Source organism: Ambystoma mexicanum, chromosome 6q (genome assembly GCF_040938575.1).
Source record: "Ambystoma mexicanum isolate Mex_15411 chromosome 6q, UKY_AmexF1_1, whole genome shotgun sequence".
In the NCBI taxonomy this organism is placed as follows: Eukaryota; Metazoa; Chordata; class Amphibia; order Caudata; family Ambystomatidae; genus Ambystoma; species Ambystoma mexicanum.
In genome coordinates this window covers 1,585,025,416-1,585,051,617 of record NC_090937.1, presented here as the reverse complement: position 1 = coordinate 1,585,051,617, position 26,202 = coordinate 1,585,025,416, and the positions used below count along the sequence as shown (strand labels likewise).

General features: G+C 44.9%; 1 protein-coding gene across 2 annotated transcripts in view; it reads left to right on the top strand.

Moving 5' to 3' along the window:
• Window positions 1-26,202, top strand: part of RAB11FIP5 (RAB11 family interacting protein 5) — a 359,591-nt gene that overhangs the window by 264,299 nt on the left and 69,090 nt on the right. For both annotated transcript variants that reach the window (XM_069632306.1, XM_069632307.1), the window contains exon 3: window positions 13,095-13,809. In XM_069632306.1, the coding sequence (XP_069488407.1) occupies window positions 13,095-13,809 (715 nt within the window). The remainder of the gene's footprint in view (window positions 1-13,094; window positions 13,810-26,202) is intronic.

Here is a 26,202-nt window from a genome sequence, read left to right as displayed (position 1 = left end):
GTCGCAATTTGAACAGATTCTAAACTGGTGTTTAGAGGGCATAAAGGGGTTCCTGCCACTCCAGAAGCAATGGAGTGCTGACCACCAGCTTGGAGAGGACGTAGGTTGTAAGGGTGCAGAGATGAGATTTGGGCATAAACCTTTATTTAAGGACTATAGGTTTTAGAGAAATACTTATCATTCCCTGATACTTTGAGGTTTCCCTGCCTCAGCAAAACAAACTAATGAAACTGTCAGAATGTCCAAAATAAAGTTCTCTGGTCTGTACCCAAATCCTAATCGGTCCCTCACAAGCTAAACTCAATTTAGTGGGGCTGATCACCTGCAGCCTTGCTTGAAGATCCAAATAAATGTTCCAACAGAAAGTCTTAGAGGATACTTCTGCTTTCCTTGACTGTCACTAATAACTTGCCATGGGGCAGGGTCTTCACTTCCCCTATTTATGTTCACATTTCCGTGAACTTTTTTTACTCACCTTCCAAGTGTTAATTGTGTTTTCCCAATTCACTTGGACGCAGATGAATAGGCTTTATATATATATTTTCTTTGTAGGCACGTATGCCCAGGTTATTTCTGTTTTATTTATTGCTTTTGCATCTTTTCCAGATAGTGGGTTTACTCTCCTGACTACTTTGCCAGTTACTTCCCAGGTGCGATATTGAATTCGCTATAGGGATACTAGCTTCTGATTCCCAATATTTATTCCACCTCTGCAGGGTTGCTGTCTTCTCTGGTCCCCAGAGCCCCTTTTTCCCCAGAGAAATACCTCTCTCGTGACTTAGCTGGGTCACTTTCCTATGATCTACTAGATTTCAATACTCCGCAGACTGGGGGAACACCCTTGTGCCTCCTTAGCTCGATGCTGACCCTCAGTGACCAAGCCGCGGCAGGGATGTGCTTGCCTCATCCTTGGACTGACTTCCGGCTCGGCAGCAGCTTTCTCAGTTAAGTCACGTTGGAGAAAAATACTTTACTCATCATTGGACTGGCTTCTGCTCGGCAGCGTGTTCAAGTCACATCAGGGAAATGCTTCCTCTCTGGAGAAACATCAACGTCTACAAGGCGGTCATGATTGTCCTGCCATGAGCGACACCCGAAGAGTCTTCAGAGCAAGGCCCTGCGGATATCGTCTGGAGCTCCAATCTTCACTAGGATAGCTGACTGTCACAGAGACCTGGACATCGAGATGTTGGATGAACATCTAGCTAAGCTGAGTAAGAACTTCTGCCAATGACTGGATCAAAACCGAACCCTCTGATCAGAAGACTCACTGCCACCACTGCAAACCCCTTCGACTGCATCCCGCTGCCCATCACTGCGACGACCCTGTGAAACTAGCCCTACTGTGACAAGACCACACAGACCAAGAAAATACTAACCCACAACTACATACTCAACTCGAGAAGATGGAATAATGAGGCTCAAGCCTCGGTATCCAAAAATCACAGCTGATGGATAAAAAAAATCTCTCTGGAAAAAGCACTTTCCTCATCCGCTTGGCCTAGCTTCTGGCTAGGCAGCTGATTTTTCTCAGTGAACAAGTCGCATTGAGTTTTCTGTGTCGTTGGACCTGGCCTCCATTTCAGTGGCTGCTTTGCCCTGATGTGGTGTAACGGTGTGTCCCTACCATGTATCAACAAGGCGACAGCTGCACCACACAGCAAAGCAGTTATTTGGACCTCCTCCCATGTTCCTATCCTAGTCACTTTGTACAAGCCCAGTTAAGGAGTGCCCGACCTTGTGGCACCTCCACTGGCTTTCCGCCTCCGCTCTTCACCGTCAGACCATGCACTCCCGTTTTGTGGCTTATTTTTTGGTCTGTCTCGCCACTCCACTTCTACTGCTTCTCCTACTCCGTCTACCCTCTTTCCACATGTTTCGTCCTCTTCATCTTTATTGGTTCTCGGGTTTGAAGAACTACAACAGTCTCTCTCCCTTTGTTCAGTCTGTTGAGGGAATCTCTATGGAGTCTACTTGTTTCAGTATTAATTACATGGGTCTATGAATATTTGGCTTTGGGGCAGTGGAAGGGCCGTTTTGGCCACACCGTGGTTTAATCACTGGAGCAGTGTTCTCTAGTCTGTTGTTAGTGATTTGTCACAAGATGTACAGAGCAGTCTGGTACTAGACCATAGCGGTCAAGTATAAAATGCAAATGATAGGCTTCTATTCAGATGACTGTTGACGCCCTTTAGACGATCTAGAATGTTCCCTAGTGTCCGCCTTATTTGTTGGAGCAATTGCGGGGGGACATCTATGTACTGGCACATATGGTGGGAGTGTTCTTTGGCTCCGGGTCACTGTAAAGGGGTGTTAGGATGGATCAGGGACGTTGATGGTACAGAGGGAGAATTAACCCCACTGCTGGTTTTGTTTAGTCTTGAAGTGCAAGGCAGGGAGCATTGTTTTCTGGCACGCATGCAAAGCTACCTCCTTCTAGCGCTAGAGTCTCTCACTACATTTGAAAATAACCTTGCCCCGACCTTTATAGAGTGGCTGAATAAGGCACAGGAGTTGTATGACCTGGAAAGCCTGACTGCAGTGCTACTTGCATCACACATGCACATTGACATAGAATGGCTACCTTTTTAATCGAATACTATAGGTCACATGAGGGAACGAGACCAAGTAGGTGATCGGAATGCCGTCATGGAGGACCTCTTATTTAGTGATTGCATGTTTAGACAACCAGGTAATCCTTCACTTACTAATTCCACTACCTTGAAGCTATGGTGGTAATTGCTGTCTTCCATTGCTCTGGAACATCCTTCCTCTGATGGCAACGTCCCAGATATAAGAAAGCGCTGAAGTTATATAAAGAAACAGGGAAGATCATACTGTTGGTTTTTGTCGCCCTTAGCATCATACTTCTCTGGAGTGATCACTGTTCACAAGAATTATGATTTTGTAAGATGCATTCTTTGCCAAAGTGATCTGTTCCACCTCTTTCATATATTTTCAACGCCCAAAAAAATGGTTCTATCCGGCATTCTTTCCGGCACCCACTAACCTGACGTCAGACACTTTGAAGCCTAACAATTCAGTAGATCAACTGCAGACTCCATGTCCGCAGGAAATGAATTACACAAATGGCCGTACCGTTGTTGCAGAGTCATTTTTACAAGACCCTAAACAGGACACCCAGGACAAGCATTGCTTATCTTGGAGGTTCAGAAAAACTAACGTACATATATGAAAGTGAGACCAAAAGCAAAAAGGCAAGAGACCTTAAGGCAAGAGACCTTCAGTTTATGCACAAAGCTCAATTCGAGATCCCTAGAATACAGCACTAAACAGATACAGAAGGGAAGTTCACCACGTACGTACGGGCAGAGATTTAGGGGTTACGTGCCAGTATACGATCTGCCCTGAAGAGATCCGGCAGTGCTTTCTCTCCAAATGGTGACACAACCACCTACCATGCAGTTGAACCAAAATGGTTGCCGGTTGCTGACATAGGAAGGTAAATATGTTTTTTAAATGTGGAGACTTTAATGCTCCAGATTCAGAGGCGGCGGCTAACTCGCTGATCAAGGCTTGGGCCGGGGGGGGGGGGGGAGGGGCACATCACACCTGTGTCCAATCCTTGTCCTGGAGCACCCTACCATTAATTGGAGAATTGACACCGCAGCTGAATCTCATTTTAACAGTTGGGATTCATCAGCTGCTCATCCAGACTGGATAAGCGACCTCTGCGGCCCACCATAGTTTTGTAACTTTTCTAGCTAGAACAGTTAGCCTAGCCAATTGTGTTGCTTTTTGAACCAGAAACTACACTGGGTGCAACAATCTCACTCCCCACTAGTCTTTGGCTAGTGATGGTCTCTTGCTGAGGTAAGTAAGTGTACAGCTTGCATGTATAGAATTGAGGTGTGGGAGTGCATTTTATGGCTGGCTTGTAGCTTGCAACTTGAAATGTTTACCCCTGAAATAAACCGGATGGCAAGAAACCGCAAGTACCGCTTTGAAACGACATCAACCGTTGGAAGACCAGCTGTAATTGGGTTTAGCCGTAAAGAAACCACTTGAGTCTATGGGTCCCTGGGTTCAGATCAGAGCCATAGACACGTGTATGTAGCTTAACAGCCAAGCACTTTGGTTTAAGAAACCTGAAAAGTGAAGTGAGAATGAAACTGCTGGGTCCTTAGGGGCTGAGGCGTTAAATCTAAACCCTTCATCAGAAGGGGAACCCCTATCAAGAGGTTGCTGGCGGTGGGTGGGGAGGGGTTTCCACACAGCCCCCACCATCTGAGATGTGCAGTCTTTTCAGAGTCTGCCACCAGCATGTCGATGACTGCCACAAGGATCGTACAGAACTACCTTGTATAGATCTAGATGAAGGGGCAATTTCTCTTGTGTACCCCCCCCCTTTACCCAAGCAGGAATTCTAATCGCGAGTCTTTGCATCTTTTGCTCTGAAGAGTAAGATCATTACTACCGATCAGTGTTCCAGGGAATACAAATTGTAGCCAGACTGGCCGTAACCTTTTCTTCAAAGGAGAAGATGGGAGCTGTTGTAGACACATTTCCAGTGTTCGAAATGAGTGGGAGCGGTTGGGAGCAGTGCTCCTACTTTTTTAAATTAGGTTTTAATGTTCCTATACTTTTATTTAAAAAAAGAAGTTTAGGAAGAAGTAGAAACTTGCACTTTCAGGGCACTGCACGGAACGTTCAACAGCAGGCGTATGTGTTGGGGGTTTCCATTGTGTATGGGAGGGCATGTGACGATGGGGTTGTGGAGATCAGTGACAGGCCAGTAGGCAACATAGTTCCACTACTTCCTTTCATACACTTCGACCACTGCACATTTCCCCCGTTACCAGGCATCCGCCTTACCCTGAGGATGGTGCTGTGTTTGGCTTAGTGTATACTCCTACTCTCCAGTACTCGATTTCCTGAGACCATTGCAAGAATGGCTCACGTAGAATCAAAGTAGGCTCACAAGCTGGGATGCTTGTCAGAGGTAGCAGATGCATGCAACTCTACAGAAGCAACCAATACACGTCCCAACTGAGATCCAGTAAAGCTACAAGACAAGAGGGAAGTTCCCTTAGATTGTACAGTACCTTTGGTTAGAGGAAATGGTTCCATCTGGCTTTTCCTGTACAGCTCTGTAGATGCTGTTGTTCCTGGGCCTCAGTCGTGGGGACAAGAGGGAGGACCTCTGGGTACTCCACAACACAAGGGAACGGTCGGCGACCGCAAAGGACACAATTAAATTCAGCTGTACTTCGCAGCTTCAGCTCCTTGCGTCTCAGCAAATAGCACCACTGAGGACTCTTGAATACCCCTCTGGACTTTTCTCGCATCTGGGTTCCAGCACTCTGTTGAAGTGGCTTAGGCTTGGTCAGTCTTGCTTACTGGGAGTCTGGAGGATCTTCCACAAGCTCGGGGTCTGACTTAAAAGTGATGCACCTGTTTAGTGTTCCTCTCCCTGGCATTTCGGTTCCAGCAGCAGTGGCAGTGGAAGTACAGCCAGCTCTGAAAGGATGTCCAAACTAGTTAACTTTGAAGTTGATTGGTCCCACAAACTCGAGGGGAGAAGTAGTCTTTGCAGGGCTTCTCAAGTGTAGGTGAATTCGGAGCTTCAGCACAGCAGCAGGGCTTCACCGGGCAAACCAATGGTCCAGGAGTTGAAGCAGGCGTCTCTTCCAAGTTCTTCTTCAGATTCCTTTGTCCAGTGGTAGACTCTGCCTGCCAAGCCAAAAAGCCTCACCTTTTATGCAGATTTCTCCCATTAATTCCAGCCAGCTGACAATCGCACAGCAGGGTGGCTGTCGTTGCTGGACAGCCAGCCGGTCAATCACCTTTTGGGTGCATTCCTGTAACCAAGTGTATTAAGCACTGGGAGTTTCGGGCACCTCCCTCACTTCCTGCCCCTGCCAGACATACTGGAGCCAGAGGCGGGCTTCACTAGTGAATCAAACAACAAAGGTATCAAACCTGGTTTGACGTGCAGAGTAAATATCAAGAAGGACCTTTCCAGCAAGAAATGGCAAAAAAAGACTGGGGCCATTTTGACGAAATTGGCACCCATGGGTGCCTTACTGCAGCTGCGAAAGCAGCCCGCGGTAAAACACACAATGGTAGTAAACCACTGCCACCAGCCATTCATTGTAGAAAGGGTAACCTAGCATCCCATTTGTCTAGTTTCTCATGTAACAATTCTAAGTAACCCCTCCAGCACCCTATGGTAAGTAAAATGGTGTGTGCTGGGTTAGAAAGTTACTAAATGTAAGTAAAGTCAATTTCACTTCACTGCTCTTGAAACAGTAGTTTCACCAGGAGAAGGTATTTAAACCTTTGGGAAATCTAAGACTACCCTGTGCCACTGTAGTGAAGGTGCTGTGTCACAATACAAAGATGATGCCTATGGAGTTTGTCAGACTCCAAAACCAAAAAACTGCGGTACATCACAGAAAAATGCATGAGCGAGGGGGGAAAAAGGTCTTGCTCTCTCCAGGTTAAAAATTTAAAAGTCCTAGAGTCCAGCAACAGTGCGGGGGGGGTCTCTAAGGGAAAGAGGAATTAACACATTTCTGAGAATCTCCCCAACACTCACCTTACAGTAGTTGCAACCAATGTTCCCTCTAAGATGTACCCTTGCCCAGCTTTCTTCTGGGTGCTGCTCAGAAGATTTTTAGCAGCGCACACAGACAATTCTGACCTATTCAAAAGTTTTAATAAGGCACAAGCCACAGCAATTACCTGCAATTATCTTTCTTTTGAATTAACCAACTAGCCTTGATATCCTGCTCATTTACATTACGTTACTATGCAAAGGTGACAGTAAACACCTAAAATCCCTAACAGCAAAATAGAGTTTAAAAACAAATATGATAAACTGGCTCCATGAACAGAAGAATCTAACCAAGATTTGCCTGCACACATTAAACAAATATTGTTACCTCCCTAGCCATGGCTCCTAAACCTGACTCTACCACACTTTTACCTTATGACTCAAACTTCGGCCCAAGAACACATTCCGATACTACCGGAGAACCTAGACTCTTTCTCTCTTGGCTCTACGAAAGGTTAGCAGACTTGAACCTACATCTACATGTTTTATGTGTGTTGGAGCATGAATAATGTTCATGCGCCACCATTTGTTACTCATTGCGCCTTACCAAAAGCGTCACCCACACTATATAATCGAAATACAAGCTCAAATAACGGATACTGACCGTAAGTAAGCAGGTTACTTGGATGTGTAACCTTATCCCATAATTCCATTTTTTTTTTTTGTTTTTTTTTTTACTTCTTTCACGCAAGTGCTTTGAAGTGGCCCCCTTGCAAGTTAACGCATTCTAACATTCTAAAAATCAAATCCTCATTTGCCCTCTAAGGATTTTGAGAAGACAAGTGTGATGCTCAGCGACTCCTATTTTAGCATTACTAACATTACCCTATAAGTGTGGAGAGCAACATTGCGATTTCATTTACTTGGCCTACAAGGGATAATGGGTATGCACTGTGCCTGGGATTATTCGTCCATAGTATCGGAGCAACGGATATTCAGACAGGAGAATGCTTTTCACACAATCTGCATAGTTTCCAAGTGTCCAGAGTTCCTTTAGGCATAGACCTTCACACATTATATGGTTAACTCTCATCTATAGAAAAACGGTTTCACTGAGCACTTGTGTAATCCTACACAATGAAATAAGGGTGTGGTATGTTGACAACAATCTTTTATGCACTGCAAAAGAATTCTGTACATGCAGAGTCATGACATTCTTGAAATGCACATAATATATTGAGGCATTATATATGCCTTGCTTGCAAAGTATTGTGGGTCTGCAAATATCCCAGCGAGTGTATACTGCTAAAATCCATCACTTGTTACAGTGCTCTATCAACTTGTATTGGAGGCTAGCACAAGGGCCGGGGGAAGGGTATGGGTGGAAGAGCACAGGCCATCACTCCTTGCGGGTGATGAACAAAGCACCCCATTTCAAAAACCAAGGCAGACATTTCAGCAGTACACTGAAGGAAATGTGTTGCTTGTTTGCTAAAGGATAGGAAATTCTAGTACCCGTCTAGACAACAGCACCTTCGTTTTCTTTCTATGCTCAGCTGCTGAGGGCTTTTCAATATAACCATTTGTTCTGTGTGTATCGTCTCTAGCAGCTCCCTGTATCTTACTTAACTGATCACAAAGAATTACAGAAGAGGGATCCATAGTTACAGAAGAATGCTCTCAATCAATTGGATCTCTGATGAATTGATGCTATTAACTTAAAAGGCATATATAAGTGATTTTCTTCAGTAAGGCTCTTTAATTGTATCTAGGCTGTGGCGAGGAAGGGTGGGCCAAACTATACACGTTATGTGCCCTGTCATTTCACTTCTATGTAGGGGTACACACAGAACTCTAACTAGATTCTACTCCCTACTTGGAGTCAAATGATTTTTCAGGGAGTAGAAGTGTAATTAGCTTTGCCAATAGGGATACCGTCTGCTCATTAAAAGATGCTCAGTCTCCTTAAAATTTCTCTTGAAATCAGCATTAATATTGTTAGCGTTCCTTTCTATGCCACTGTTCTACTGGTCACTAATTCGAAAAACTAAAGTGGAGCTTTGTGGGTTTAAGCAATATGTTCATTGTTTCCCATTTTTGTTAGGCACATTATCCTTTTTATATAGAGTAATAATTGATGGTGCATATGTCTCTTAGCTGTAAGGCTGGTGTTATCACTACCCACAGGAGAACGTAATGTGGATAGTAAGCAGAGGCACAGACATTTTTGATCCTTCTTTTCTGAGGGGCAGTTATTTTGATGCAATTATCATCCTTACACAAATTATTAAAATCATGGTCTCTTGGCCTTTGAATTACTTCATTAAAGTGTCACTTGAACTCCTATCAACATGTTTTTGGACACATTGCTTTTAATTGCCATTAATCCATCAGCAAATGTTGTATTCTGTCTGAATTTCTTGACAGCCACATCAGTTATGCCAACAGATATTTGTGTTTTGTAATACACAAGTGATTTTCCAGTGACATAAAACATACATTTTTCTCTGGACAGAAATAGGTTTGCAAAGTACTCTGGCAGATGGTAAAGTCTTGGACTGGTTTATAGGTTTTCTCTATAATCACATATGACATAATTTATTTTAGCCTATCTTGTTTGGAAGAAGTATTGTAAGATTTGTAAAGAATTGCATTGGCTGTGAAGAGGAAATTCTTTCTAAACTATCTTCTGCAACGGTAGCTCACAAAGTGGCTTACCTCATTAGTCAGTTGCGCACATGGAAAATAATGTGTGCACAACAGCCAACCAGTTCCGCACATAGAGAAAAATAATTAGAGGGAACATTGGTTGCAACACTGGTATAGTACTGCAGTGAAATCAACGGGTGTTGACTTGCTCGACTAGTTGAATACACATAACCAAACTGAGCTGTGGAGCAACAGAGCACTGTATACAATGGAAATCTTATCATTCAGTGAAGATTAGGAAGGACGATAGTGGTGCAGGAAGCGGATACAGGCCAACCGATTGTGCATCTTTATTCTTGTAGACCCTACGCGCCTTAAGTGACAAACAGAGGTGGTCCCATTGGATTGAAAGGTATTTCTGGAAAACATAGAAAGGAGCATAGACAGAAAAATGATCAACCCTACACAGGAATACCTTGGAATACCTTGGAAATAATGGAGATCCATTGGGTGCTTCACACGTTTCAATCACAGACGGCAAACCTGTTTGAACACGTGACGGCAATGTTCCCCATGAAATAGAATTGGGTAGTACACCCTTCCCACTGCTACATACTATCCCGACTGGTATATGGTATCAACCAAGGACAAATGACACTAGCAGCAGAACATGTTCCACACATACAAAATCGGTGCAGGACAATTAATGGTAGGTTAAAGGGATTTTAATACATCTTTGGTTAAGGAGCAGTATTAAAGTGCTTTGGATTAAATTGAACAAATGGATACCATTGCTATCAGGTCAAGTAATTTGATAGGAATAATTGCTCTAGTGACCAGATGTAAAGTTTTAAACTGTTTAAGTATGGCAAGATTTGTTTTGCTTCAACATTCCAAATCTGGACCCCATTAAATGGACCGGTTCTTCCACCTGCTGCACTGAGGTTGAATTCTAGTGCAAGAGGATGATAGAAAACTCCTGCCTTGTTGCTAATGTGCAAACCTACGCGTTGGTTATTTTAGGGCCTTTCGTGTAGGCAGTGGGGAGTCAGTCTTGCAAGCTTACGTGGAATCTAGCTTACATGGAATCCGGGGCAAAAAAGCTTTTGCAGCGTTAGTGGCTGGTACTCGAGGTAGCCTTTGCGACAACCTGGGCTACATTATTTTGTAGTACTTTGTGTCGATGTAGCCGTTTCATGGGAGCGACCCTAAAGATGTCCTTATTTAGCTGTAATGTAGCTAGATCAGTGAGATTACATATGAAGTAACACGTACTTTGAAATACGCTGATCTGTTGGAGCTCACACAGGAATGAATGGATGTGAGCGGCCCTATTCAGCCGAGAATTGATTGAGCACCAAAGACCTATCTTGCAAGATAGACGGGGAAATCTTTTTCCTACAGTGGGGTACTCTGACATATAAATGCATTCAATTCACCAGGTTCCCACCAGATTGGGTCACTCCACAATGCAATGTTGGGGTGCCATGGGTTATTTGCTTGGGCTTCCCACATGTATCCCCCCCACCCAAAGATTCTGAATATCTAGCACAAAATGAGAGAATCGGACATGGTTTGAATACGTATTGGACAGACCTTGGCAATCATATCCACACCTGGTACGGATATCCGTACAGCCATGGTTCAAATTAAGGGCACATTAAAGGCTCTACATGCACCGCTAGGAAGGGATTATACCCTGTAATCTACAAGCTAAAATGGAACTAAAAATGTCTAGGCATATTAAAAGGAGGGAAAGTCCCGTAAACCAAATGAACCTTTTCTGGTTTTTTTTAGAACAAATGGGAGCGGCTCGTCATGACCATGGGGCTGTTTAGATAGCAATGTGGTTCCAGCTTTACACCACTACAATCCACCGCTGCAAAAGGAAAGGACCAGAAAACAAGCCTTCTCTGCCCCCAAAACCATGGAACCTCCTCCCTGTCCGCATCAGACTCACCCCCACGCTCCTACAATTTCAGGAAAGAACGCTAGTCCCACCTCCTTTAAGGAGTCTCAGACCTAAGCCATCAAGTCTCCCCTCACGCGAGCTGACTCCCTAGATGCCGACCTCTCTACTGCCGAGGTCCTGGTACAGCTGTACCCCTCCCATGTATCCTACCCCTTGCTGTACATCTGTTCTGTTAACTCTGAAAAGCGTTCAGTTATGCATCTGTATTGTATATGGATTACCCTGAACTGTTCGAATATGAAATGAGGGAGAAGAACTCGATTTTGCTAAATTAACTCGTTTTTTTTCTCGCTGCCATTTCAGATAACCCGCTCCTACCCACCTCTTTACTTAACCTTCGGTGGCACAGTTCGCTGGGTGCCGCTGACGCACTCTGTCCCTGCGACGCTTGTTCACTACACTTTCCGTTTATCGGTAAACCGTGCCGAAGAATCCCTTTCTTTTTTTTTAAAACTTTGGGCGACCCCCCCCCACAACCTCCAAAGCCATTACAGTGAACAAGGGTGTGGGTGACACCCCTGCTCTCTTTGTTCACTGTAATGGCACCGAATCAGAGACTTAATCAAAATCTTCAGCTCTACATAATTTTCTTGTAGCCGAAAATTAAATCTCAAACCACCCATTCGTTTGTTTTTTTTCGATCAAATCCTCAGATTCCGTTGTATACCTCTGTAAGGCGCGCCGTTGCTTCTCAACGCAAAGTCTGCACTTAATAAATATCATATCTTGTCTCCTGTCTACCGTACAATTTGTTAAAGGTACATTTTTTATTCCCATTCTTCATATACGATGTCACAACACACATGCATGTTGTGGATGGTACTTAATGGTTACATTCTCAATTCCCTCATGAAGAGAATGAAAAGACTGCATCCAACAATTGCACCTCTGGGATCTCAATGTCTTGGGTAGACAAATACGTCACTTTTGAGCTCTTGCATACGTGTCATTTAGTAGCCACTGAATGTTGAAGAATCCACATCCTACGATAAGGTTGCTTTTTAAATGAATCCTTGGTGCCACCTAAGGTCCTATCTAAATGTGGTAACTTGCCAGTATTTTTCAATCCTTTCCATGCCAATGCAGAAAGGAATCTGCACACTTTGGATGTGTCCGTAGAGCGGCAATTTATTATATCTTAAACAATGTTTTTGTTTGTGTGGTTTGTATAGGTTTTAGATTTGCATGTACACCAATCAAATGTCACTCATTGGTACAGCATACATAATCTAAATTTCTAGTAGAAGGGGAACTATTTTATCCTACAGTTTGCTTATAATTTGATACCTTGCTTATTTTACACAGCGTCTTACTGAAGAATATTGCACAAGAAGCAATCTTTGAGGATTATAGTGGGGGTACAGATGTCCTACAAGGATTACATAACTGGGGTGCCCATGTCGATGCTTATTAGAAAGCATTGTGAATTATTTTCTTTTAATACTCTAGTCCAACCATTAGATAGCACACTACATGCTGCAAAAATATTGTTAGAGGTAAGTAATGTTTTCATTATATAATTGTCACCTGATTGCTAACTTATTTTGGACTAGATAATTGCATTATTCCTATCCTATAAGGTTTCAAATTTGGGGTTTTAAAAATACTTTGGTTTAGACTATAAATGTGTATAGGCTTTTGCAGCATAAGAGCTCTCAAGTTGCCCATGTCCATGCGTGAGAATGCCATCCAGGCCTGTTTTTGCTTAAAATGATGGCACTTGTAGTTTTCCTAAAACGTTTTAATGGGGAATGAAAAAACTGCCAGTCCCGGAATCCAAAGGGGGAGGGAGGCCAAAACTGAATAGCCTTCTCCTGAATGGCTAAGGGAAACCTGGTAACTTTGCAATATAAGATCTCCTCAATGACTGAGGATACTTTAATTTATTGTCTTCAAAATGACTCCATTTTACAGAGCTGGCTGATTTAACTACTCCCCATTTTTCCTTTTTAGTTTTTGTTGAAGACAACCAAGCTTCGCCAAGGCAAACTCACAAGAGGGCTTTCAGTGATGAGGTTGGCCAGTTTACTGGGGCAGTAGCGGAATCGAAGGCAATCCACAACCTGAAGCCAAAAGGTAGCCCTATATCGAAGTCTTCCCTGTGCGTTAACGGAAGCCACGTCTACAAGGAAGAGCCAGCACCAAAGGCCAATATCCATGTCGCCGAGCCCTCAATTGTGTCCAGGTCAATGCAGAATATTGCCAAAAAGCAGGAGGAGATAGCCAGTTCCATATCTGCCATCAGTCGTTCACCACAACCCAAAATTGCAGGTAACGGCTCTGAAAAACTGGAGTCCAATGTTACTCCACCAGCCACCGGCATGCATGAAGAGTCCAAGGTGTCAACCAAAGTTACCTTGAACCATCCAAACAATAAAGTCAAAATGGAAGCTGCCCGGCCAGATTCCAAACCAGTGCAGATTGCCACTCCAATTCTCATTTCCACCGAATCTACCAAAGAGAAACCAGAGGAAGCCAAAAGGGAAGACAAGAAGCCGAAGGTGAGCCTTTTTCACCATGGAAGTGGCAAAAGCGATGCTGGATCGAAGACCTTTGCGGAGAAGACCGGGCCTGCACAGATGAATTCTCCCCATGTCGTTGCGAACCCTGAAGAGCGTAGCAAGACAAGTGGCTGGTTCGGATCAAAAGATGCTGCTCAGAAACCAAGGTTTGTAGCGTAGTCTGTTCGATGTGCAAGTAATGCTTTTTTTCTCCACCTTTTCCAAAATGTGCAAATTGTTTCTTGCAGAGCTACCCATAGACTTAGTTGACATATGGTCACACTCGGGCTGCACCCACAGAATGCCAATGCGGTTGTGAAACAAAATACTAGACATGAAGTCCTTATGCAACACTTTTCTAAATAACTTAAGTGCTTGCATATCTTTAACAAAAGGGGATGAGTAATTATTATCCTTTACATGTTCCTGAGTCTTAGTGCAAGAACTTAAGGGGAAAAACAGGTATTAGCCTATTTGACCTAAAACATGTGACCTTTTGACAATCTACCTTTTCCGAGTGATCCAAGTTGACCTTTTTTTGCACTTGGTCCAAATTGACCTTTTTGTTTTAGGTCAAATAGGTTTATACCTACTTACCTGAACATGAGGTGCAGGAGTGTCCCCCGCTCCTCATGTCCATGTAAGTAGGTCAAAAAGGGGTTGCAGGGGTGTCCCCTGCATCCTTAACAATGGAGGTCAATTTGGACAAAAGGTCAAATGTTTTTAGGTCAAATTGCCAAGGGAAATTTTGCACAAGGTCGAACATACCCAAACCGAAAAACAATCGAATACAAAAGAAGTCCCATTTACACCATCACATGAACCATGTAGTCTACCATGGTGGGAATCTACACCCGACTGCAAAGCTATAGGCAAAGTGAACTCTGTAGTGAGGTGTTTTTTAAAATCGTATTACCACTATCGTGACTATTATCCTCCCAGGTCCTGCGAATGGCAAAATGTCCCTATTGCATCTTTTGTCTAGGAGCACACTGCTGAGGAAATCTTAGAGGTTGTGTGCAGTCTGCACAGAGAAAAAGTTTCCATTGTGCTGAGGATGGCTTGTTTCGATGACCATTCTATTGTGGTTGCTGGCAGCAATGTGCTCAACCAAAATTGTGACCATCTAGTAACCCAAGGCAGTGGAATGGCATGCCTGGACAATGTGCCATGTAGTCATTTCTTTCCTTCTATATTACAGTAGGGCTGGATCATCAGTGCTTTGTGTGGGAAGTGAAGTTTCCTATTGCAGGAGTACTAATGAGCAGTGTAGACTTTCATTAAGGTGAACATGTAAGTGGGCATCCTTACCTTTCAAAGGACTTATCACATATAGAATTCACTTGGGCTCCTGTAATAAATTCACACCTTGTGCATTCCCTCTGCAGGTTAGGACAGAGTGTCTTTTGTGAATCTGGTGAAAAGAAAGCTATGGCATGACCTTCCTTCAGTAGAGTGTTACCAGTTTGTATCGTTCGCGGTTAGCTAGGCGGCAGGGAAACCACAAACGTACATGTCTTTTGCTGAAGACATTCTATACACGTTCATGGGATTTGGAGGATTATCAAAGCAACTATTCACATCCAGTACTCCCGCCGGAGAATCAGAGCTGTCTTTACTTATCAGTGTGCTGCAATAACTAGGAAGGAATACGTTCCAAAATGGCGGACCAGTCGAATTAAGGATTGGTCCAACCCCCTAAAGTCTTGACTGGGTTAAAGTGTGTTGTGACGGAGAAATAATAATTTTTAGTGCGAAAGTGCAAACATTCATAACTTGGCCGGGGGTGGGGGTGTAGGTGGTCTATGACTGTTTCATTTTGATGGACCAGCTGGTGGTTGAGCTTGGAGAAGAGTGGCAGAAACAGTGTGCACACAAAGGTTGCTGAGAACTGAGGAGGGCAATTTGAGGAGGAAGAGAGTGGTAGTAACATCAGGAGGGTGATTGGATGAGAGTGGATGAAGTGGTGATGGGAGGTGATTTGAGAAAGGAAGGATGTGCTAATACCCCCTAGGCGGGGACTGGAAGGAGGAGGCATTCTATAAACAGGCTGGAGACCAGAGGCATTCTATAAACAGGCTGGAGACCAGAGGCAGTAGAGGGAAGAACCCTGCCAGCAGATATCCCAGGAAGCTTTACAGCAGTCCTGGTTTGTCCTAGGCATGTAATTGAGAGGAGGAATCCACTCCCGTTGAGAGACTATGGGCGTAGAGGGAGGTATGGAAGATGTTTGGGTTTAACCCTTCGGGAGGAGAACCTGGGAGCTCTGCCCAGGCAACAGGGAGACCCTCTTCCATGACTCTGCCAGTAGCAAGGTCGCACTGCACCACAAATCTAAGAAGTGATGGCCTGGAGAAGCCCGTAAAGATTGGGATTGTGGGGCAATTGGATTTGGAGGAACCTCTGAAACCAACAAGCGAAAAGCTAGTTTGGCAACCCGCAAATTATATTTGAAAGATTTGTGAGAAAAGTTCCAAGAATTCTGAGGAATTGGTAGTTTTCCTTCCTTTCATTATTGTGGCCCATATTGTGTACTTGATCCCCTAAAAAAGATCCAGTTTGTTTTTGAAATTGGTCTTTACAAGCTTCTTGATCTTTACTAGCTTGTGCCATCTCTGTGCACTTATGTAAACCTAAGACCTGTTTTGAGCACTCATGTACATTGTACCCTGCACCCACCTCAAACCCTCCTACGTTTGTTGTCTGTGCATATTTCTGCACAAGAGTGGCGTACACCATCCCTGTGTTCTAGTACTTTCTACTGGTAATCTTGATACATAGGTACAGTCTTGCTGTCCATATACTTGCCCCATACATGTATCAATACACAAATGCACTATTGGTAGCTATATCCCATGTCTGCATTTCTTAGTTTTTTTGCTTTCTGTTTCTGCCTCTTAGATCGAACTTGACTTGGTCAACCCAGCCTACTACCTGGTGGTAAATGGTGCTTCAGGAACTCACTGATACATTTGGAGTCTGAGCAGTGTAAAGGGTTAACACTATGGAAAATGGCTAGTGTGTGATATGAGCAGCACATTGGGGTATTGGTGTCTTACAATCTTCAATATATCCAAACTAGCTGTTGAACCTGAATGCTACTGCGAGAGATTTCTTTCACATGGTAGAAGTGTATTTTTATTTTTCTTATTTTGTTTAAGCGCCCCACAAAAATCTTTATTCCTACTTTAAGTGGAGCAGCTAGGGCCAGTCTCTCCAGGTCCTGCCCCAGGATTTTCACCTTAGTCCTTTTCCATCTGGCTAGCCCTTACCGGACTAACGACTACATTTCTAGAGGACAGGTTTCTGGAGGAAAGGCTACTATGTATTGGGAGTACAGTAGTCATTAGGAGTGACTACTACTTCCCGTCGCCTTGCCCCCCATTCTTCAAGATTCACCCAAGCCTTGAATCTAGAGTGGAGAGATGGTCCTAAAACTAGCTTAGCCAAATATATTCCGCGGGACCGCCTGTTCGGAACTGGTGTTCGCACTACAATTGTATCTGTAATGTTTACAGAATGCTGATGGAGAGGTCGAAGTAGCTGCTTTAGCAATAACCTCCCACATAGCATGCCATTGTTAAGCCAGTAATGCTGCATTTTCCTGAACCGCATTGGCCGGACATCCTTCAAGAGCATGGGCGTTACTGAATAGAGTAACTTTAAAGAATTCAAGATACTATCGGGAAATGGAAACATTGGGGGCCTGACTTTACCTTTTTATTAGTGCTCCAAAGTGAACCACCTGTTAGAGGCCTAAGACGGTTTGGTCCCTTGGAGCTCCCTGCACATCCAGCAATGCAGATCACCGTTCTTTGAGAAGGGATTCAGGGGGGGGGGGGGAAAGTAGGTAAGGCAATCTCCTGGTTCATTTGGAACTCTGATACTATCTGAACAAATGGAAGGTTCATTTCTAACACTGTCTTTGTAGAGCACTGTAAATATCTCCACCATGCCATACAGAAGAATTCCACGCTGTAAAGTGATTACTATTAGAAGGGATGTCTTCCATGTCACCCGTTTAATATACGCGATGGCCATTGGCTCAAGTGGTGGCTGAACTATATTCCAATCCCATGGAGGATGGACTGTTTTACAGCCTATATAAGCTCTTCCCACTTAGAGAAAGTGCAGCTTACCGGGCATGTCAACTGTGAAGACTTCTGAATTGTTGTATGTCCCTATAGCTAACAGATGCGCGAGCCAGAACTTCAGAAGACCAAGGATGGTCATTGTAAACTAAAGGGCACACATCCAGGGGACATATTGGAGGAATTTCTCATAAGCCTAATAGATGACCCTGGCCCTGTTTAATTTGCTCTTGTACTGAGTGCACGTCTGTTGGAGAACGTGGTAAGTATGATCCAATTTCAATGCACTTAAACTCTTCTTGAACCCCTAAATCCTCCACCCCCCCGACCCCCTGGGAGTCCGGCGATCACTCTGGAGCAGCTGAGTGAGCGTTCTAGCTTTTTACCGCAGGTGATTGGTCCAAAGAAGTAAAATTATCCTTTTTGGGAGTTTTAAACGGATCAGCTGGGATCCCACTAGGAGAAGTAAATCCTGTTGGCTTCCCAAACTGCACAATGAGTCAGCACAGCCGGGAGCGTTGGAAGATTGCTTAGCCACTGCAGACCCAGATGGAAGTCCGAAAGTTATCACAGCGTTGCAGAGAGACACAGCAGACCTGGGAACTGCTGATACCTGGAAGTAGGAAGGAAACTGGTACGTGGGGTGTCCAGGAGGTGTGCAGGATGTCTGGGGAAGCAACAGAAAGCTGAAAGAAGAGGGTCTGGGACCCTGAGTGTTGTATACTTGGCAGGAGAGTGAAACAAGCTCATGGAACAAAGCCGTCAAAGTCTGGTACCGGCACCTGTATGACAGCAAGAGGATCCGGGATCCTATGAAAAAGAGGGATACCAATGAAAAACAATGGCTTGGCAAGAGACTGAACCAAGCCGTGTAAAGTATTTAGTCTGGGACTCGCACCCACATGAAGATTGATAACAAGAGGGTAACAAACCCTGGAACTAACAAAAAGGAATCCTACGCTTGATGGAGAACTGCTCCAAGTGCTTGGATACAGAAACGCGAACACAAGACACCTTACCTTGTGAATTACACAGTGCCATTTTATATAAGAGAAACGGGGTCTCGGGAGCCCTAAAGAATGAGCATAAAATAAGTCTAGGGGAAAGGAGAATAACTCTGGCATTGAAATTGTTATTTTGCTGCTGAGGAAGCAGCGACGCCTTGGTATTTATTTTCATGGGAGGCTAAAATCAGGGGCAAGACCGTTTGGAGAGCTGGAGGTGGTTGAACCACTGGCTAGGTCTAAGAGGCCGGCTGCTATGATGACCAACCCAAGGGTCCATACACACTACAAAGGGAACGTGTAGGAGGAAAACATGCCCTGGTCCGTGCTGACCACCTGCACTTTGGGCAGCACTGTCTCTTCCCATTGAGGCACTCTGCTGTCTTGGTGCCTCTTGTAGAGGGGCCTCTGGGGTTTACCTCAGTACTGCTAGTAGCACTCAGGGCCACTGACCCCCAGAAAGAGGTTGCCAGCATAACTTTCTCGGAGCCTAATTATAAAAGTACCTTGACAATGTGAGTTATACAGGTGACAGGACTTCCCAACATGGAAGCAGTCTACCAAGGACTGGGTGGTAATTGAAGCGTTCGTCCCACCGATGGTCCAGTCTTAAGCACGTGACAGTGCATATACATCCGTAACGATAAAGAGGGCCACGAGAGGTACACGCTGAACACCCCTTTTGGCCAGGCATTGCTAAAGGGATACTAAATGACAAACACTGAGAGCAAGAACAGTAATCTAATAAATAACTAAAATACTAAAATCAGGAAGTGTGAACATGCGTGTATTGCCTCTTGTGTCCAGTCCTAACAGCAGGGAGTATGCGACTGCCGCGAAGCCTGGTACGGTACTTGGGGAGGCTGGCTGTGGCTATGAATGTGCCGGCTTCACTAGAAATGGGACAAGATGTTTCTGAGCTGCAAGAATAACCTCAGCCTGTCTTTCAAGGTGTAGTATTGCACAAAATACACAGGGGGAGGAAGAAGGGACTACACCTCTTTTTTGGGGTCTTTGGCAGAGAGTGCCTAATCATGAATGGATTGGGAAGTAAAGCAGTTTGGGAGTAAAATGTGTACTTTGATCCCTCCACTATGCATACCTTTGCCTTTTTTTAAACCCTTTGCAAAGAAGCAGGTTGGGGTCCTTCTCTTCAGGAATTGGCAAATTTGAGACCCCCTCTCACCCCCCACCCCCTGCCAAGGCATTTGAAAGGGCGGTGAAGTTACCTGCACGGAAGGGAATACGTTTTTAAACCAGTCTAGCTACTGTGGGTAGTGGAGGGGCTAATAACTAAATGATCCTTTTGGAAATGTCAAGAGTGGGTGGTACGGTGAGACATTGACCTGGTAGCAGTGTAAAGGGCCTAAGTAGAAGGGACAGACTATTTCAGTTTTGGACCCATAGAAGTGAAGGGAGTGGCACGTCGTCTAGTGCTGTGGAACACGTGTTGCAGGTTGCCGTCTAGTGACTGGAAAAAGGAGCCTTTAAATTGTCAGCAGGGTAGTTGGCAGAAACCAAAACGGATGTTTATAGGAAAGCTGGGTTGTGGTAAGGGTGGAGCAAAGAATTGAACGTACTTTGGGTACTCCCAAAAGGATGGGGTGGAGTAACAAGGCATGACAGTCCATGTGCCATCCTGTTTTATTATTATTTTTTTTTTTGTGGTGTGTTGTCTAGATTATTGTTTCTACTGTGTGTGAATGTATAAGGAGGACGTGTTGTGTTTAAATGCCCCCCCAGGACGATATGTACAGTAGGATATGTAGTCTGGATACCGCCCAACTCGTGATGAGGCCTGTATCTTTTGGCAAGCTCATCACCTTTGGGATCTCATATAATCTTTGCAGATTACCTAGAAACCTTTCTCCTTCCAACATCACACTGCCTCATGTAGTAAGTTGCACAAACTCCCAATACCATGTGAGGTGGGTTGAGCTGCAAGGAACTGGGCTGAACCAGACTTTATCCAATGTGCCTCCCAGAGTTGTAAGGAGTAGCCACCCCAACAAGATGTAGTAGTACAGTTTTTTAAAAAATCATAAGGAACACACCTTATGCATTCATGCAGGACAGGTGGATCAACACTCTAGCAACCTTATCTAATGCTGCTTTGCTAGCAGGAACCACCTGGACCTTAATTTGGTATGTGATGAATCTGATGGTGTCATCACTCCTTTCCTGGAGGTAGCTTCTCCTCATGTGGCCAGGGGACGGCAGCCACTGCCTGATCCCAACTCTGGGGTGGCTACTTGAGGGATGACCACATGGGGGAGGTGAAACCTGGCATCTCCCATTCCCTTTTAGGGACACCCCTTCCGTACCTCGGGTCCTCATTGCCTATTGTGGCAGTAACCCTCTATATTCTCCAACACTCAGAGAAGACTTAAACATCACGTAGTTACATCAGTAACAAAGACTGATGTGAGGAAGAGAGCAGCCAGAATGAATATTGCTCAGCTAGACTCAAGTGAGCGGTCTAGGTGTTGGAGAAATCTGATTGGTTCCAAACGGCTCCCTTCAGTAACGCAGGAGTTCAAAGATGTAGCCGTGGAGAACTTCAGGCAGATCCAACTGGCTAGTGACAGTCCAGAAAGCCAAGCTGTCTGGTGGACATGCATACGGAGAAGTGGCACGAAGAAAGAGGTAGGCGCCGGCTGAACCGGAGATGCATTTTCGCAAGCAGGAGAAACACCGAAGTGGGACGCGAGGCAAAGTAACTTAGCGCCCGCAAGTAAAGCTGGAGTGAGGGGCAGACCGACACCAACGGCAGAGACGCACCGCCCGAAGTACAGAGATGGAGCGGAAGCTGGGAAGGACCTGAGCGGGGACAGAGAAGCCAAGGAAGCCACCCTAAAGCTGGTGAGCCCACAGTGGATGGTTGGTGCCCCGGGAGGGAGCTGGGGAAAGCATTCCTGGTCCTTAACTGAAACGGGAGGCAAATTCCCTATGTTTTACATAACTAACAGAGTTTCAGAAGTCTGATTTGGGGAGATACAAATGCAGTGATAAGAAGAACATGGGAGGGACGGGTAGCATATACCCTCGGATCTTGAAAGTGAATTAACATATGAGAACCTGGCAGGAGAATATACCTTGGGATTCTCTGAGCAAAACACCTGGAAGATTTATGCTCTTAGGATTTTGAATTGCATTAGATATAGAAAATACTTAGGGACTGCTTTCGCCTGCAGTAGGGGTTTATCCTCTTGGGCTACATAGAACTGTATTCTTTTGAAGGGAGTCTTTCACAGTTCCGGGGAATACTATCCATTTTGAACTTTTGTTGGATTTATACCTTTTTGTTGGACTTTACCATTTGTGCACTTGTCAAGCCAAAGCCAATGCCCTTAACACCTTTTAGAATGAGAAGGCTAGGTTAGGATTTCAGACTCATAACATGTTTGCTTTGGGCATCTTGACACAGGACAGTCTTTAGTCTTTTTTTGGTTGAGGTAGGGAAATCATTCTTCGTTTAGGTACAGGCGGCATTCTCCAACATCTTGCAAGTTTATATATAGCACTATGACTCCTGTGTCTGTCTGGTTCCTCACCGGTAACTGCTGGAGACTGCGAAATAACATTCATCAGTTCAACACGCACTGAGTTTGGCAATGTAAGTGTGACTCGTGTGCATGAGCAACAAAGAAGTTCCTGAACTTACCCACAGAAAGGTTCAGACAGCTGCTGTCAATTTGCACAGCAGTCAGACGCAGCGCATCGTTATCCTGTAAATGTGGACACAAATAAGGTTGTATACGAATTGTTCGTTTTACAACTGTTCGAATTACAATTGACCTTTTCACAACTGACCGAATTGTGAAGGTCAATTGTAACATATATGTGGGGGGAAACCCCCCACAGCCACCCACCCAACGCCAAACCCCCCAAAACCCCTATATTGTGAAAAGGTCAATTGTAATTCGAACAATTGTAAACAAACAATTTGGGTAATACCCACAAATAAAGGAACCAGAGGCATTTCAAGATGCCCATGATGCTACCTTCCCCATTTGTACATGCGGAAGGAGCAGGTGAAGAAAAAATCCCAATTCTCCAATAGAAAAGCCAGCCTTGCTCAGAGCTTACAATATCTGCTTGAAGGAGTGAGAGCAAGGAACCAATCTAATATTTGGAAACTAAATCAAACCAGGCCCAAGTAATTCAAAGCACCAATACAGTCCCCAAGGAAGCATTATAAAAAGTGGAAGAAGGAAGAAAGCGGGTTTGCATCCCTGTCTTTGGATCCCTGTATACACAGCGACCACGCTACCGGGGGGGAAATGGGAGTCTCCCATCCTGTCCTGTAGTGGGTTAGCCCTGATACCATCGCCAAAAGAGGCCAGACTGCTAAGAGGGGAGGACCTATTGGTTGGTTGTAAGCAAAGGAGAATAAAGCCTTAAGCAAAGTGCTTACCTGGCCCAGGAGAATTACATTATATAGGCAGCTTAAAAGGGAACTTTTATTATAATTAATATTTGAGTGTGGACCTAGCTTTGGGAAGCAACAGAGTACTTAACAATCATAGGGGGAGAACCCAGTGAGGGAAGCATAGAAAAAGTATTGCCAAACCTGGGAGGGTGGCCAATTGGTAGCAAAGGACCTACAAGCAACGTGGGGCGCACTGTGATGAGCAGATCACTGAATCCAGGTAGGCTGGATAGTGTATTGACCTAGCTGTTGGGAAGTAGTTATTCCTTGAAAAGGAAGGTCTTGCGCTCTTTCCTAAATTGTAGAAGCAATTGCTGTTGGGAAGAAGGTTCCAGAGGCATGGGGTGTAGACTGAGAAGGCTGGTCTTCTGGTTCTTTACTGCACTGGCAGAGTTCGTCTGCACATGTCCGTCTGGTGAATCAGCGGCCTCCGACATGCTGAGTTTCTCAGTGAGGTAGTTTGGGGACTTAAGGTTCACAGCCTTATAGATGATGCAATAGGATTTGAAGATGATACAGGCTTGCAACTGGAGCCAGTGCAGTTCAATGAGGTTCTGGATGAGGTGGTCGGATTTGTGAGTTTGAGTCGTGCTGCTGCATGCAGGGCACATCTCAGGGATGCCAGGGTAGTCGCTAGAAGGCCATTGCCACCATCCAGGTGGGAGAGGACCAAGGCTTTGAGAGCGGATCAGAAGTTGTTTTCTGGGATGAAGGGCTTGACCTTTCCGCAGGAGAATAAGTTGGTACGAAGCAGTTTGCGGCTTTGTTTTGTGAGCTGTTTGAAGGTGAAGTGTCTGTCGATGTCGAACACAAGGGACCTGGCGCAAATGGTGGTGTTGGTCAGCAGTAGGAATTCAGTCTCGGAGGTGTTGAGTTTCAGGTAAGGACATCCAGAACTGGATCAATGTGAGGCAGGTCTTAAGCCTGTGGATCTTTGATGGAAGATATCTTGAGGTAGAGCTGTGCCCTGTGTATTGGTGGATGTTGTGTGGAGCGAAGAGGGTTCTGAGTGGTTGCATGTAAGGATTGAAGATCACAAATGACATGATGGATCCTTGTACGACTCTATAGGAGATTGGTAGAGTTTGTGATCTGGAGGAATCCATTTGTACAAACTGTTGGCGATCAGCAAGGTAGGCTTTGAACCAGCCGAGGTCAATCTCTCGAATTCCACATGCAACTAGTTTGTCAATGGGAAACCCAAGGTAAAGCCCTATTGAAAAGCTGATGAAAAGCAGGCTCAAGGAGAGACCAGAAGGACGCAAGGAGTGTTGAGAAGTGGAGTACAGATTGAAGCAACATGGGGATGAGGAAAATTGCCGGAGGGACCTGTTCCAAGAAACCTGAGAACTTGGAGCAATGCTTGGAGCGGGCTGGTGAAGGAGGATACCTGGAACAGTCAAGACTGTGTACACCATGGAAGAGTCTTCCCAGGCGGAGTTAATTTTGCTTTATTATCTTGGGCTGTACACTTAAGATCAGGGTTTTGGGAACTTTCTTTTGTTTGGCAAACATTTGTGTTGAAAGCTGTCGGGATGGGAGGCTAAAAGACTTGTTAATGTTATATTTTGTGTACCTTTGTGTTGGCCACATCATTTGAGCATTGCGTTGTAGAGTAGGGCGTAGACTAGGTTATTATTTTTGTTCTGGATGCTGAACTCTGGTTCTGATCTTTGCTTTCTTATTCCTAACACATCCTTATAGTTTAACTGGTTAATCTTAGAACCTGTATGCATTTAGTGCAACGCCTCACCTAATAAAACCTAATGGAACAGTTTATTGGAAAAGTCAAATAATGTGCCAGGTGTCATTTCCTGGTTTGAGCCACTGGCTGCTATACACCACATGATGGCACTGTGCTGCTTCATGTGGAACTTCTCCAAAATTGAGGTTCTCTACTGCTCCTGAATTTATAAATGGATTTACAATGCTTCACAGTAACAGTGTGCCACAGTTGAAGTAAACTGCATCAAGGCACAGGTACTAGAGGATGAATTGAGGAAGATTAGCAGAAAACATAATTTGCGGAAAGTGGAATTTATTAATCTTCCGCATAAACAATGGGAGGGAGTTGCATAGTGGGCTGCCACCGCAAATCTGTTAGTCACGTGCTTGAAAATAGATTTGGGGCGAAAACTTGTTTAGTGAGCATAAAATTGTACAATCCTCGTCATATATATTCTATTCCAAGTATTTGGGATCCAAACCATGTAGGCATCCGCTCTGCCTATACACAGAATCCAACTGCCTACTCGACCCTGCCCAGTCTGGAACCGGACCCATCGAACAATCCAACTGCCTACTTGACCCTACCCAGTCTGGAACTGGACCCATGGAAGCAACCGAAACTTCCCTCATCTCCGTCTGAAAAGAACGACCGACTTTGAAGGCTTTGCTGCGATTATTCTCCTTGACATTTCAGTTACCTTTGATACCATAGATCACTCCATCCTTACAGACAGACTCCTCCTAGGCATCGGGGATTCTGCTTGAAGATGGCTCTCCTTCTTTCTCTCCAACCGCTCACAAGTCCTGCTCCACCCCTCTCCGCCCTGTCTCCAAAAGGGTGACACAGGGGAATCCCCGCCCCCCTCCTCTTCAATCCCTTCGTAGGTCCTCGCCCCACTTTCATGACCTAATCTACTACAACTACACAGATGACACTGATCATTTTCAAGACTCCCAAGAACCCGGCCTCCTCCCATCCTGACCTTGCCTCCTGCCTCTGAAATCGACCACTGGACGGCGCCTAACCACATCCTCCACAATCCTGGTAAAATTGAAATCCTGATCTGTGGTAAAACCTCATTCTTTCCCCCAAACCACTTCCTGGCCACCCTTCCTTAGATCCCCTGCTTGCAGCATCCAACCCAGTTACAAACCTGGGAAGCACCTTGGACTAGGATCCAACGCTCTCCTTCCACATCAACACTGTATCCAGAACATGTCATTTCCACCTCCGCATTCTTGGACAAATCTTCTTTCTCTCTTCTGCCCTCGCAGAGTCTCTGCAATCTTGGCCATCTTCCTCTG